Source organism: Nesoenas mayeri (genome assembly GCF_963082525.1).
Source record: "Nesoenas mayeri genome assembly, chromosome: 1".
In the NCBI taxonomy this organism is placed as follows: Eukaryota; Metazoa; Chordata; class Aves; order Columbiformes; family Columbidae; genus Nesoenas; species Nesoenas mayeri.
This window is the reverse complement of record NC_137541.1, coordinates 131,076,597-131,089,213: the sequence shown is the minus strand read 5'-3', so window position 1 is coordinate 131,089,213 and position 12,617 is coordinate 131,076,597. Positions and strand designations below refer to the sequence as shown.

At 36.7% G+C, this 12,617-nt stretch overlaps 1 protein-coding gene across 2 annotated transcripts in view; it reads left to right on the top strand.

Annotated features, from left to right (window-relative positions):
- Positions 1-12,617, top strand: part of CADM2 (cell adhesion molecule 2) — a gene marked incomplete at its 5' end in the record, with an annotated part of 673,112 nt that overhangs the window by 618,479 nt on the left and 42,016 nt on the right. Inside the window, one exon of one of the 2 annotated variants that reach the window (XM_080344633.1) lies at positions 8,121-8,240. The exons of the other annotated variant lie outside the window; for it this stretch is intronic. Within the exon in view, the coding sequence (XP_080200759.1) occupies positions 8,121-8,240 (120 nt within the window). The remainder of the gene's footprint in view (positions 1-8,120; positions 8,241-12,617) is intronic. 2 annotated transcript variants of the gene reach the window in all.

The following is a 12,617-nucleotide window of genomic DNA, read 5'->3' as shown; positions in this document are numbered from 1 at the left end:
TTTAGTAGAGGGTTAAAACAGGACTTGGGAGTTCTGTTCTGAACAACCCTGTCAGGCTCATATATCTGTAAAAATCAGACATTTCACTTAATACTTCTTTGTTCATTTCTCCAGCTGTGAAATGGGAATAATGCTAGCTCCTTTTCCTTAATATTTGGTCTACGCTGTCTAAATAATGGTCTTACAGAAACTCATGGCAGAGATCCATTCTTTACTGCACATATATTTGTTAATGTTGAGTTGTGAACACGATCGACATGTATAGGTGCCTTTACATAGGAAAAGCTACTTCATTTGACACTACAGTCTCAAACAATGCTCTAAAACATTACCTTTTTATTTAAAATGTTGAATTACTAAATTCTCTTTATTAGCCTTTTGCATGCTCTGCAAATTTTACTTAATTTCTTTCAGGCAAGTTGCATAAGCTTCAGTGATTTGCTCAGTGCAGTATTTGTAACTACATCAATTAGAAAGATGGGCTTTTGTACAGGATAGAATGAGTCCCTTAAATAAAATAATAGGCTTTATTAGTATTACTACTATTAAATGGGAAAGGGCTTTTTTACCTACTAGCAAAACTTATAGTAGCTTTGGGAAAAATAGGTCTTACACCATATTTTTTAGTAATCTGAAGTACATATTGTATTCATAAAACTGCAGAACATGGAATATCAGTCTTTCTCTTGAATACTTGTTTTGATTTGTCCTTGGAGGTACATTGTACACTAATAATAATTAATAAAGTAGAACTTAGAGCACCTGAAAACAGATTATTCAGTATTAAATAATTTGCCTTCTTGATAATTTAGGTTTTCCGTGTACTAAGATAATCTTCAATATCTAATCACCAGGACAAGTTATTATCTTATGAATTTTATCCTTTTCTGTTCTCTGTATGTCTCCTGGTTTTAGCACAATTAGAAATTAAGAAATATTGCGTTACAACCTATTTGTTTTCTCCAGTACAAATGTTGCAATTCATATAATGTGCCCCATCAAAACTGAACAGCAAGAGGCAAATGTATTGTGAGATACCATATTATGTCACCTTTCATTCTTCTGCTTCACTGAGAGCAAGAATGGTGAGCTTTATAATTGGCTAGACTGGTGACAAACAATGAGTCTGATGGACAGAGAAATGGGAGTGTGTTCCAGCATCTCAGGACCTTCATTGCAAACTTCTCTTTCTGTTTCAAGGGAGCTGCCGTGAGAGTGCATTTGCTGATCACAAATTCAGCGAAGTAGTGTGGGGAGCAAAATGATCCCTAAAGTAAACACTGAGGGCTTCAAAGGTCAAACCCCGCATTTTGAAAGTTGTCAGCCACTAGTGCAATGCTTAAATGTTCATGTTAGTTGCTTTCCTGTGAAAACCTTGATTCAAATTTCATGTGGTCCCCATGTGCGACTCCAACTGTGTGTGCAACAGGCTGGTCTCCAGGTGACAAAGCTATATTTGTGGCAACCTCTGTGCTGTGGAGAAAGGTCATGTTTTCCTACCCAGAAAAAACAAAACAAAACCCACAACAAAAAATAAACAAACAAACAAACAAAAAAAGCACCCTTCCTTTTTTTGTGTGTTTACTGCTAATCTTTGAATTTTAGCAAGTACTCATAAGCCTTATAAAATGCATGTACATAGACCCAGTGCCCACTAAATCTCAAATTCTGTTCTGTGTACGGGGAGAGGTTCAAGAGAAAGGGTGGGAGCTGCCCCTGCTGAGCATGCTCTGCTTGTCAGTCCCCACAGAATGTGATAGACGTGGATTTTATCTAAATATCCCTTGCTGTCCGCCTGACCCTGGGACCCACAGCACCATGTGAGAGCTGTCCTGAGCACACGCAGCCGCACCTGGGTGTGGAGGGAAGTCACTGGTCTCAGCCCTGAAAACTCGTTCTCCCTTACCATGTCCTTCCTACTACATTGAGACACTTCCTTCCCACCACTTCTTTTTTGTCACACCTGTATGAGAGCCACAGCTTCTTGTTTCCTAACAGCTCACAAAGTTCCTCTGAGCCTGACCTGGCTTTACTGGTGGAAAATCAGCCCTTCACATACCTGTGGTCTTTGTGAGCCCTGCTGTTGCTCTGGTGCACAAAATGAATGAGATATTCAGTAGAGGAGTTGTTTCAAGACAGTTAAGGGCAGTTAACCTTTTCTTCATATTTCAGTGTCAAATGAGTTGGCATAATCAGAAATAACTTACTAGTACACCTTGTTTTGTCATATTTATCACATTTCTTATTTTTCCATGAGCAATTCTGGTCAGAGCATGTGTTGTAAAATGTGCCACAGTGTGATATCAGGTCGTCATTTTAAAGGAAGAACTTTTAAGTGATTTGCAATGACATCATGCTGCCAATACTAAGTACTAAAAATGGCATGGGCTTTTTTCTTTCAAGTCATATTGATAAGTTTCTAAGCATAGAATTTGGGCTAGGAATGTGTGGATACCATTTTTTTTTTTGCTTGGCTCTCTTTGAAAACAGGAGACATTTTCTCTTCTTGCTGTAATTTTGTACTACTTTATCCTTCGTTTGCTACTGAAACCGATCGAGTTCAAAATAGGACAAAAATCCACACTGAACTACCAAACTTTCTATAAGAAGAGAGAAATAGTGTTCTTCCCAGTTTCTAACTTAGGTAAAAAGAGCAATGAGATCAAAATCTTAATATCTCTTGATTTTTTTTTCCTTTATCCTGGCTGTGCAACCAAACTATGTTTAATCAAACTTTAAGGAGCCGTCCCACATCTTCTAACATTTAATATCATCAGGCCCATGAAACATCTTGGAATCATGGCACTATGTGAATTTATTTTCTTTTCTTTCTAAGTTGCCTAGTCATTTTAGCCCCTCTGTATATCTTGCATTATGAGCTCATGCACTGGAAGACTCCAGTGGTTTTAATTACAGATCTAGGTCTACATGGAGCTTTTGTTAAAAGGGTTTCGATATTTTTAAATGACATCTGATTTTCTAGACAAAATGTCAAGCACATAATTGCCATTTCAGAGTTTCATAAATCTGAATCAATTAGTAAGAAGAACCCCTTGACCTCATGTCCGTGAGCCTTCATGATCATTCAAAGTGGTAAGGAGCTATTGGCACATGATATTCAAGCTGAATGATCCTTTTGTTCAATCCCGTTTTCGTGGAGTAAGGCTACATGTAGCTCCCTTTGAATTTAAAACCTTGCTAAATTATTTAGTACTACATACCACGGACTGATTAAATTTTGCACAGAGTAGTGAGATTGTTTCCCAGGTAGGTCATCACTCAGTTCAGTTTACCACTTAAAATTTCTTTCATTCTCCATCAAAATACAGCAAGGGCCATCCATCATTATCACTTTGTCCTTTAATTTTTCTGTCAGCCTTTGTCAAGCTTGAAACAAAAGCCTTTACATTTTTATCAACTGCAGCTATTGTTGTCGGAATTGTGCTCAGTCATTTCAGAATATCGGTTGTGTTTTTACCAAACAAGTCAAATATTTTCAATAGGTCAGATCTATCTTTCACATAAGCCCGCTAAACCAAACAGAACCATTTCTCATTTCTTTGGAAATGGAAAGTAAAAATGCTTAGGGCCAAACTGGCAGTGAGAGTAAATTGGATGAATGTCTTTTGCCTTAGCAAGAAGAATGTGTCATCAATTCAAGAAAGAAGGAGGTGCGAGTAGAAAATTTTGATCAGGCAGAACTTGACAGTGTTTTGAGCCAATCTTGTACAACACTATTCTGCCACTCTTAAACAGACTACATCTGTGCCTCGGCTAAAGAGCAGCCTCCAGACCAATGTTGAATGCTCCTCCTTTTTCCACTGTCCGCTTGCAGTCAGCAGTCAGATTACCTGCTGTCTGCCTTCACCTTGCCAGTGGTCCTGTAGCTTGATGGCCTGCTAACAAGCAGCAGCAGCCAACACCCTTCTAAAAGCTTCCCCATACTTCCCTCTGCATCCACTGAACCATGATGTTACATTAGGTCCTCACTGGAAAGAGACTTTTTCGCTTAGCATTTGTGGCTCTGCTCAAACCCCCTCATGCCACTGAGAGAGATTAGGAGCCTGTCTCTTTCACTGAAAATCCAGTTCAGGTCCTACCCGTATAATCTGTGGGAACGTATGTGAAAAATAGTTGGAACTGCAGTCAGTAACTCCCCTTGACATGAAGTCTAACCTCTTTTCTATTTCCAACAACTTTTATGGAAACAATTGTGTGAATTGATTGTATTTCATAGATAGAAAGGTGATGAATATCAACTTAAATACATTATTCAACTTTTGACTGTCTGTCAACACACATTCATTTTAGGAGTAAGGTTTCAAACTTAATGGTTACAATGATTGCTTGACTTCTAGATCTGCGAGCGTGGCTTTTCTATCTTTTTTGGTTCCCTATTGGCAAAATATAGCTACTTTCTGCTCCATTAGAGGCTAAGGATTAATACCTTAGTATTACTTGAAATAGCGATCTTGTGCATTGATTTGGGTATGGCTACTTGAATTAAAAAGTTCCACTCTACAAGGTCTTTTGGTCATAATGTTGCCTGGTATTTAGTGGTAGGAGACTCATGAACAAAAAATATTCTTTTCAGCTGAATGTTGTGTACAACTAAATTCAGAAAATGCAAGGCCAGAAAAATGGAATTAAGTCTCAATCCAACACAGGTTTCTTGAGTAGAAATCTGAAAATTCATTATTTTAAGATCCTTCTAGGCAGAGAGCTCAAGTGGGCAAATCTAGAGAGTCCCTTTGATAGCATGTTTCTGAGCAGCTGCCAATAGGGAGCTCTGGGTAACATAACCTGTGCCTTGCCATTAGTATAAGATAGGTGTGCCCTGCAGTAAAAGCAATGACCAAAAAGTCCTACAGGACTAGAAAGAGTAAGATTGTAATTCCCTTTTCTGGCATACAAATGAAACAGCACAACCTCATTAAAACACAGTGGTTCATATGCCTTAAACAGAAGCCTCTGCTCCTGTTTATGAGTTTATACTTGTAGTCTGTCTAATTTTGAGAACTACCAAACCCACTTACCTCCTACACTTACAATACATGATGAGAGAATGACGGGCACTGCATGTTACTTCGCTTTATTTCCTAACTGCATATTCTGCATTCTCTGATGCAAAAGCAATTTCAGGGCAAGGTCAAGTAGTTTTCAAGAGAGTCCATAAATCTTCTTGGAAGAACTGATAAGGAGCCTTTCTGTCACAGACACTCAGTAGAAGTGGGGGGCCCTGTACACATAAGTCTTTTGAATGTGGGGCTGGGGTGCTTTTCAGAGTTCTAATCTACGCGTGGATTTGGGATGTCCAAAATAGGGTTTAAGGATGGGTTATGGCCCAAGAATTCCAAAACATGTTCATCGGAGAGCTGTGAGCTATTATTTTTTTTTACACATACCTTCCTATTGCACACTCATGTCACTGAAGATATGATTCTACTGGGCAGAGCCTTGAACCTAAGCAGGTATGCACCAGGCATTTCTTGAGTCCAGGGCTGACTTAGATTTCATTGCGTGGGCAAGTAGTGCTCTTCAGGCTGATGATTCCTGGTTACTATCTTGTATTGCAGTCTTTGAGAGCAAGTAATTGTAATGCTGTGAGCAAAGCAGAGCAACTGCAGTTATTTGCATGGTGAATTTCACCTTACTTTGCTAAGAAAGAAACAAAGCCAATGCTGTTTCTTGTATGTACCTTTCTTTTGAGAACATATGTTTTTCTTTGAGCCTTCAGACAAGCTGCCATTTTGATGTTTGACATCAGAGTTTGTGAGTTTGATCAGGATACTAATTCCCACACAAGTTTTCATCATTCTTCATCTGATTAGAAAAAGTGAATCTATCACATTTGTCTTAAAACTCTGATACACCCTAGTTCTTTTCAACTAGTCTATTTCCTAAGTAGCCTTTCTTTTAAAATAAGAAATCTTTTTGAATTTTTTTCAATCAGAAGAGAAAACAGAAAGCAATGAACTTCTAAATTCACCAATGACTCATTTAAGCTATTAGGTGGTAAAATGGGTAGACAGTGTGTTCACAGATTGGAAAGCACTGACATAAAACCATAACTGTATTTGCCAGTAGCAGTTAACTTGCCACTGCAACATTCTTAAGTAAATGGCATGTTTAAGAACGATAATTAATGGAACTGTGAGTCACACTAATTAGGTTTTACGTACAAGACTGATTTGTAAAGCTTCCCAATAAACAAGGGTTTGCTGTCCTTATGAAATAGGTGTGTTTTTTTCTGTTTGATTTCATTTTTAGCAGATACTTATCAGGGAAGGAGTTTCCCTTTATGAGAAGCAATTGCAAAGATCAGTATATGTGACATGTATCTTTTTAACATGTTAATTTATTTCTAATGCTTGTTATACTCAGTTCTGTTTAATTATCATGGTACTCACACTGCAGGTAATGTTGCCATTTTTCTTGATGATTAATTTGACTACGCTGTGGGTTTTTTTAAAAGTCTGGTTTAATTTTTCTGACTTGGGAATATTTTGTACTGAGAAACAGATTAAATACCAGTTTACAACAGATGAAAGCAGGTTCTCATACTGTTTTCTGATGGCTTAGAAAGTGGAAAATCCCAAAGGTATAGATTCCAACAAGAATACTGCTAGCATTTATCAAAACCAGAAGAATACAGAAAATTGTAGGTGACTCATAGATGTTAACTGACAAGGAGACTTTAAATTGGCAAAATAATCTGTCATCCAATATGAAAATAAAGTAAGCATGCTAATTTGAAATCTTAAGAGAGTAATTATGCAGTGCTGAACTCAGGGACCCTGTGTCTGAAGTGTATTCTGTAGGGCCCAATACTGTAAAGCTCTGAGCTACTTCAGCTCCCATTGATTTCAGTCAGAATTGATGGTGCTCAGAGACCAATTGCATTTTGTTCCACAGCAAGAGAAGACAGATTGTGGGTCAGATTTTTACTCTTTTATTGCATTGAATAGCACTCTTCAGAAATATTTTCACTGAAATCAGTGTGGAATGGGTTACTAACCATCAGCTGCTGAGAAATTGGTCCTTTCCTTTTAAACCTGCATTGTAAATAATCTGAAAAATGTCAGATGTTTTTATGTCCTCATGGAAGTGCTTTTCTCTAGTTCTCTTCAAGGCTTTGTTTTTTCTTTAAAGCCTGCAATCACCTTATAAGCAAAGTGATACTGGTCTTTATTGCTTTTGGCAGTGTAATCAAAGTATTTTCTATCCGTACATCTGGTAATATTCTGCTCTGTACTAGAGCATTTTGCAACAGACATTGTTGATTCCTCTGCAACAAAGCAGCCGCATACCTAAGTCTGGCATACCTGCACTTACTTGATCAAAAGCTGAAGGGTTTTGTAGGATGCTGTCATAAGGACTGTGCTTTTTTTCTGACTTGTATACACGTTTCTAATAGTAGTATTATTAGTATTTCCAATTTTTTAGTCCTAAACTGTTTTAGAGAAATAGTGATGCATGTAGTGATGGTAAATTTCGAGTGTTAAGTATGACTGAAAGATGGCTGTGACTGCTAATTAGGTTAAAGTTTTTGAAATATACTCTGCTCTGGATCTTAGCAGACAACAGTGTCTTAAACAAATGTGTGGGAAGAAGAAAAGCAACATGGAAAAAGCAGCTCTTATAGTTAGTAGCATTTTCTCCCCTTTTTCCTTCCATTGAGTCTGTCTGAAAGTGGGTGTTTTAACATAAAGCCATTTCTCGTTAACATGTGTGTGTTTATTTTAGCATGATGGTGTTGTTTTTTTCATTTCCCACTCTGACACAGCATGTTTCATCTGTATATGGTTTCTACTATATGAGACATTTAAAATGTGAAGAAATAGATTCTTGTCACTTAAACAGTCACTCTCCAGAACTGTGGAAACGTGGTCATTTTAACAGTGTTTTAAATTCTGTATGCTAGAAGATTGACTATAAAAACTGAGAGTGATATAATGTCAAGAATTTAAAGGTACTTCATTGTACCTGTAATAATTTATGTTAATCATGTTTTAATTTAGTCATTTCAACATACATGTATTTACAAATTAAACCACTTTTATGGTTCTCCTTTGTTTGCATGATATGATTTTATTTTATATTTTTTTTCCACTCACCAGATGTTTTCAACACTTTGCTTCCCACTACTGTCATCCCCTCCCTTACCACTGCAACAGTCACAACCACTGTAGCCTTAACAACCAGCACAACCACATCGGCAACAGCCATCAGCACCAGAGGTACAGTATGCTTCTTTGTTATGGCCTGAAAAAACACATTATAAATAGGAAATTATAGGTTCGATTTTTACGAAAAATAGAACTTGCTAAAGAGAGGATTCAAACACTTTAGTTCAATATATAAATTCAATAGAATAATCCATGAGAGACTACATGGTTAAGAAAGATTTCATACGACCTTGAATATTTTTATTGCTCGAGCAGTGTGTATGTGAACTTTGACAGGATGTTTAAATTATTTGTATACATTTGCATTTAATTTTTTTAAGGTTAGTAGATTAATGTAAAATGCAAGCAAGCTATTTTTAAGTAAACATGACCTTTCAAGACTGGTTATTTTGGGTGCTAATGTTTAAAACAAGATAGGTGTCTCAGCATTGGAATTACTGTTGATGCAATCTTGCTTGATAACAAAGAGGCATCATATTACATCACCCTTGTTAGTCTTTTACAATTTAATCTATTCCTGTTTTAGGGTTGTCTTTGTCTTACCAGAACTAGGGTAAATGAGCTGAAATTTCTCTCTCCCCTCCCTGCCTTACATTTTGTTGGGTTTTTTGTCTGTCATAAGTTTCTAAATGTTTCTAGTAATGCTTTGCTTTGTTATGAGCAAACTATAACCCTTAATTTTACTGTTGTATTCAGTGACATCAGATAACTGTTCAATAGCAAAGGTGTGTGTAAGGTTTTGTGGATTACCATCTTCTGGGTAGCTAGTAATCTCTCATAGTGAGTGAAATGGCAGAAGGTTCCTATGTGGTCTATTGAAAACCTTTGTTGTGCAAGGAGAGAGGAAATCATATTAACTTATCACACTTGAAATACTCAGATGATGAGGTATAATTATACCAGGGGAGCTAAGACAGAGTTATGAAATCTTTTATTTCTGGAAGCATTGTTACTAATCAGTTGTAGTGACTTCCCTAACTTGCAAGAATAAGTTGAGCTAAATGCAAGTCCATTGTGTAAAGATTGTGATGGTATCAGATCGCCCAACTTTCTCCTCCATAGGGCATTGGTATTTTAATATTGTGGCTTTCATGTAATAAACTGCATCAGAAATGATATAACATTTCTAAGCTTTAATGTTACTTATGATGTAAAAAAAATATTGTTGCTTTAGTGAAAAAAAAGAAGTATTGTAGTCCTTTCCCTCCAGAAAAAAGGACAGACCATGAAAAACAGTCCAGTGTTCATGGGTCTGAGTAGCTGCAAGAGAAACATTTATTGAAAAGGAACAGAATGACAGGAATTATGTCTATATAGAAGAGTGTTTTGTGTCAAACAGCAGAAGCTTCCCAGCTTTCTGAGGGCTTGGATACTGGAAGGACAAAGTGCTTGGTGTGACATGTTGGTGTTTGCTGTCCTGAAGGAATTGTTTTCTTCTTGTTGTTATGTGGTCTTAGCTAAATTGTGTCACTGATGTGATTGTATATTTAGTCTAACAACGTTATTAAGGCAGTCGGTTACCTCTTAAGTGTGGTTTGGGACCTCATTTTTCTTTACTCTGTATGCCTGGCATCAAGAGAACTATCTGGAAAAGGAGAACACTTTTTTAAGCTTCAACTCTTAACACATATGAGAACACATGCAATTTGATGCTACAGCAACAAAGAGATACTGCTTTAAGCAAAATTAAAAGAAGGAAATCTGTGTGAAGGCAATCACTAAAACATGAGCACCTACTTTTCCCCGATGAATTGAATGCAGAAGATGCCTGAGATGATGAGACCACTTAATCATCAAGGAACTGGGATATGTGGTCTCTTGGGCAGGTAATCTGAGAGACAAAGGAATGTAGAAAGGCTATTTCTTGAAAAGCTTGTATTGAAAGGAAAATGACAGTCTATCCCAATGCAATGGAAAAATAAGACACATAATAGACTAATGAAGTTGTTTATCTAACAATCTAAGAAATTAAAACCCAAAAATGTTAAAACAAAAGAAGATTGCTAGAAGTTTGAGTCATATCAGTGTGGAAGAAACAAGAAACCAGGTATAATATCAGAAACAATCAGATGCAAAAGTAATTGCTACTAGCAAGATGTGAGAAATTTAACCAAACAAAATGTTTTAGAAATACATTAGATGAAAGACAAAAATAAAGAAATGTAATGATCCTATTCATGAACCATTAGGACAAGGCTGAAGTACCTGGTGTTTTATCTAGCAGTGGATGATAAATAGAGTGCTGTTTCTAGCAGGGGTGTCACACTGAAAGATGACCACAAACAGAGATAGATCACAGAACAAGAACAGGAAACTTAGAGATGTGCTCTGTGAGGAATCTAAAGGCACCAGTTTGTTTGGTTTTACTTTCAAAAAAGAAAAGTCAGTATAAAGCTGATGGAGAGTTATTTCCCAAGTTTGATGAGGAAAATGAATCCACTGAATCAGTGTCAAAGGCTTTTAGTGGGGAAACTTTCTAAATGAGCAGGAGGCAGTGTAGCTGTTGGAAGTTCTGTGACTTCCTTCATCCTTTCTCTCCTTAAAAATGCTTGATTCCCATGGCAGAGGAAAATGGACAAGGTGCTCTCCTTAGGCCTCTTCCTCCCTATCTTTCTTGGGCCCATAAACAAATAATGTTCACAAATTTACCGTGAATGTTGTGAAGGCAGAATTCCACCATCCTGAAATACTAAAATGAGCCTTATCTAGATCAGAGCACCTATACACCAGAGGTACAAGCTGCATAAGAACCATTTTGGAAAGGACCACATTTTCAGTAGTGTCTGTTTCTGGCTGAGTGAAAAGAACCACATAAACATACTTTCCTTTGACACTTCTGCTTTTTATTCCAGTAAGAATTTTGACCTGAAGGAGTATATAAGGACATAAAGTTGAGAAGATATTAATATATTTTCAATACTCAAATAATTTTTTTTGTTGTATTTTACCTTCTGGATACATTAGAAGCAGCATTTCTCTTTGTCTTTCTTTATCAGATTTTGTTTGATCATGCCTTAAACAAACAGAAGTTTGCCACAGATCATAGGGTAGTATATACTAATTAATAATATGATTGAACTGGATTTCCAATAGATGACACAATAGTCTTGCTGGATGGATTTCACTAATTCCATTCAGAAATTGTGACTTCATACTTATGAATCACCTCAGGTAAATTTTATAAGACATTCCTCTATTCTGCATGACTTTTACGTAGTTCACCTTGAGGATATGTTACTTCACATCCAGTCATAAGAGATGTCTTTACAGGAATATGATAGAGGATATAAAGAGCCCAGAGAGTCTGTATGGCATTTTACATTATGCTGATTGTACCTCATTATTACGAAAATGCATTAATGGGAAAAAAAAAGAAAACCCACCTCCAAACTATCACCAGTTAATTCTGGAACTGTATGACCCATCTCTATCATAATTTACGTGGCATTTAGTAAACAACATGAAAAAAAAAATACTGATCCGGTTGGATGACAGCATGATAATTCATAAACATCCTGTTTAGTCAAACTTTTCACTTTCTCAGACAAATGTATGCTTGCTTTTGTGCTCAGTCCTTCAGGAATTAATTATTCTTTTACTGGTACATTACCTACTAACTCAAAAAATCTAAATACAATTTGATGCCAGTGAAGAGTACTGCCCTTTATATATTTGTCAAGGGTATCTTAAAGCCTAATAACCATGATGAGAAATGTATGACAAAATGAGAATAAAATGTGTGAGAAGAAACAATTCTAGAGGACTACGGAAAGAATAATTACACACTGTATCATCAGATTTATGTAATGTTATTTATGAAAGCTGTGCATGGATCCATGCTGATGTTCCCTTTTGTACTGGAAGAGGCACAAAGCAATTGTGGATTTGCCCCCAGTAGTGAAAGAAGGGATGCCTTCCTTGGAGAAATTCTTTGTTAGCATGACATTAATTTCGATTGTTCTGTGCCACTCCTTCAAAGTCTTGTAGGTAGAGAGGGAGTGTGATTAACAGTCTAGGAGAAGCTACCTCAACCCAGAACAGCTCTGTGTTTCTGCATTCACCAAGCAGAAAAACTTGTGTACACATAAACCCCTCTCAAAGGCTGGCATTATGTTAATCACAACCCCACATACCACCCCACCCTGCTATTTTTTTAATGTAAATCGTTTTCCCATCAAGAAAAAAAAAAAAAAAACAAAGAAAAGAAAAAAAATAAGGCAAAAAACCAACAACAACAACAACACACTCAATAGAAGGAAGTTATAAATTTTGGTAATTTTTACTTATTGAAGATTGAAATCCCACCACCACCCCCTAAATAGGTACAAAAGTCACATTGCAAGAGCATCCCAAACTGAGAAGATAGATCTATTCAGTTCAATTGCATGTATCAGAATGATTCAGTCTCATCTGACTCACTTGTATAAT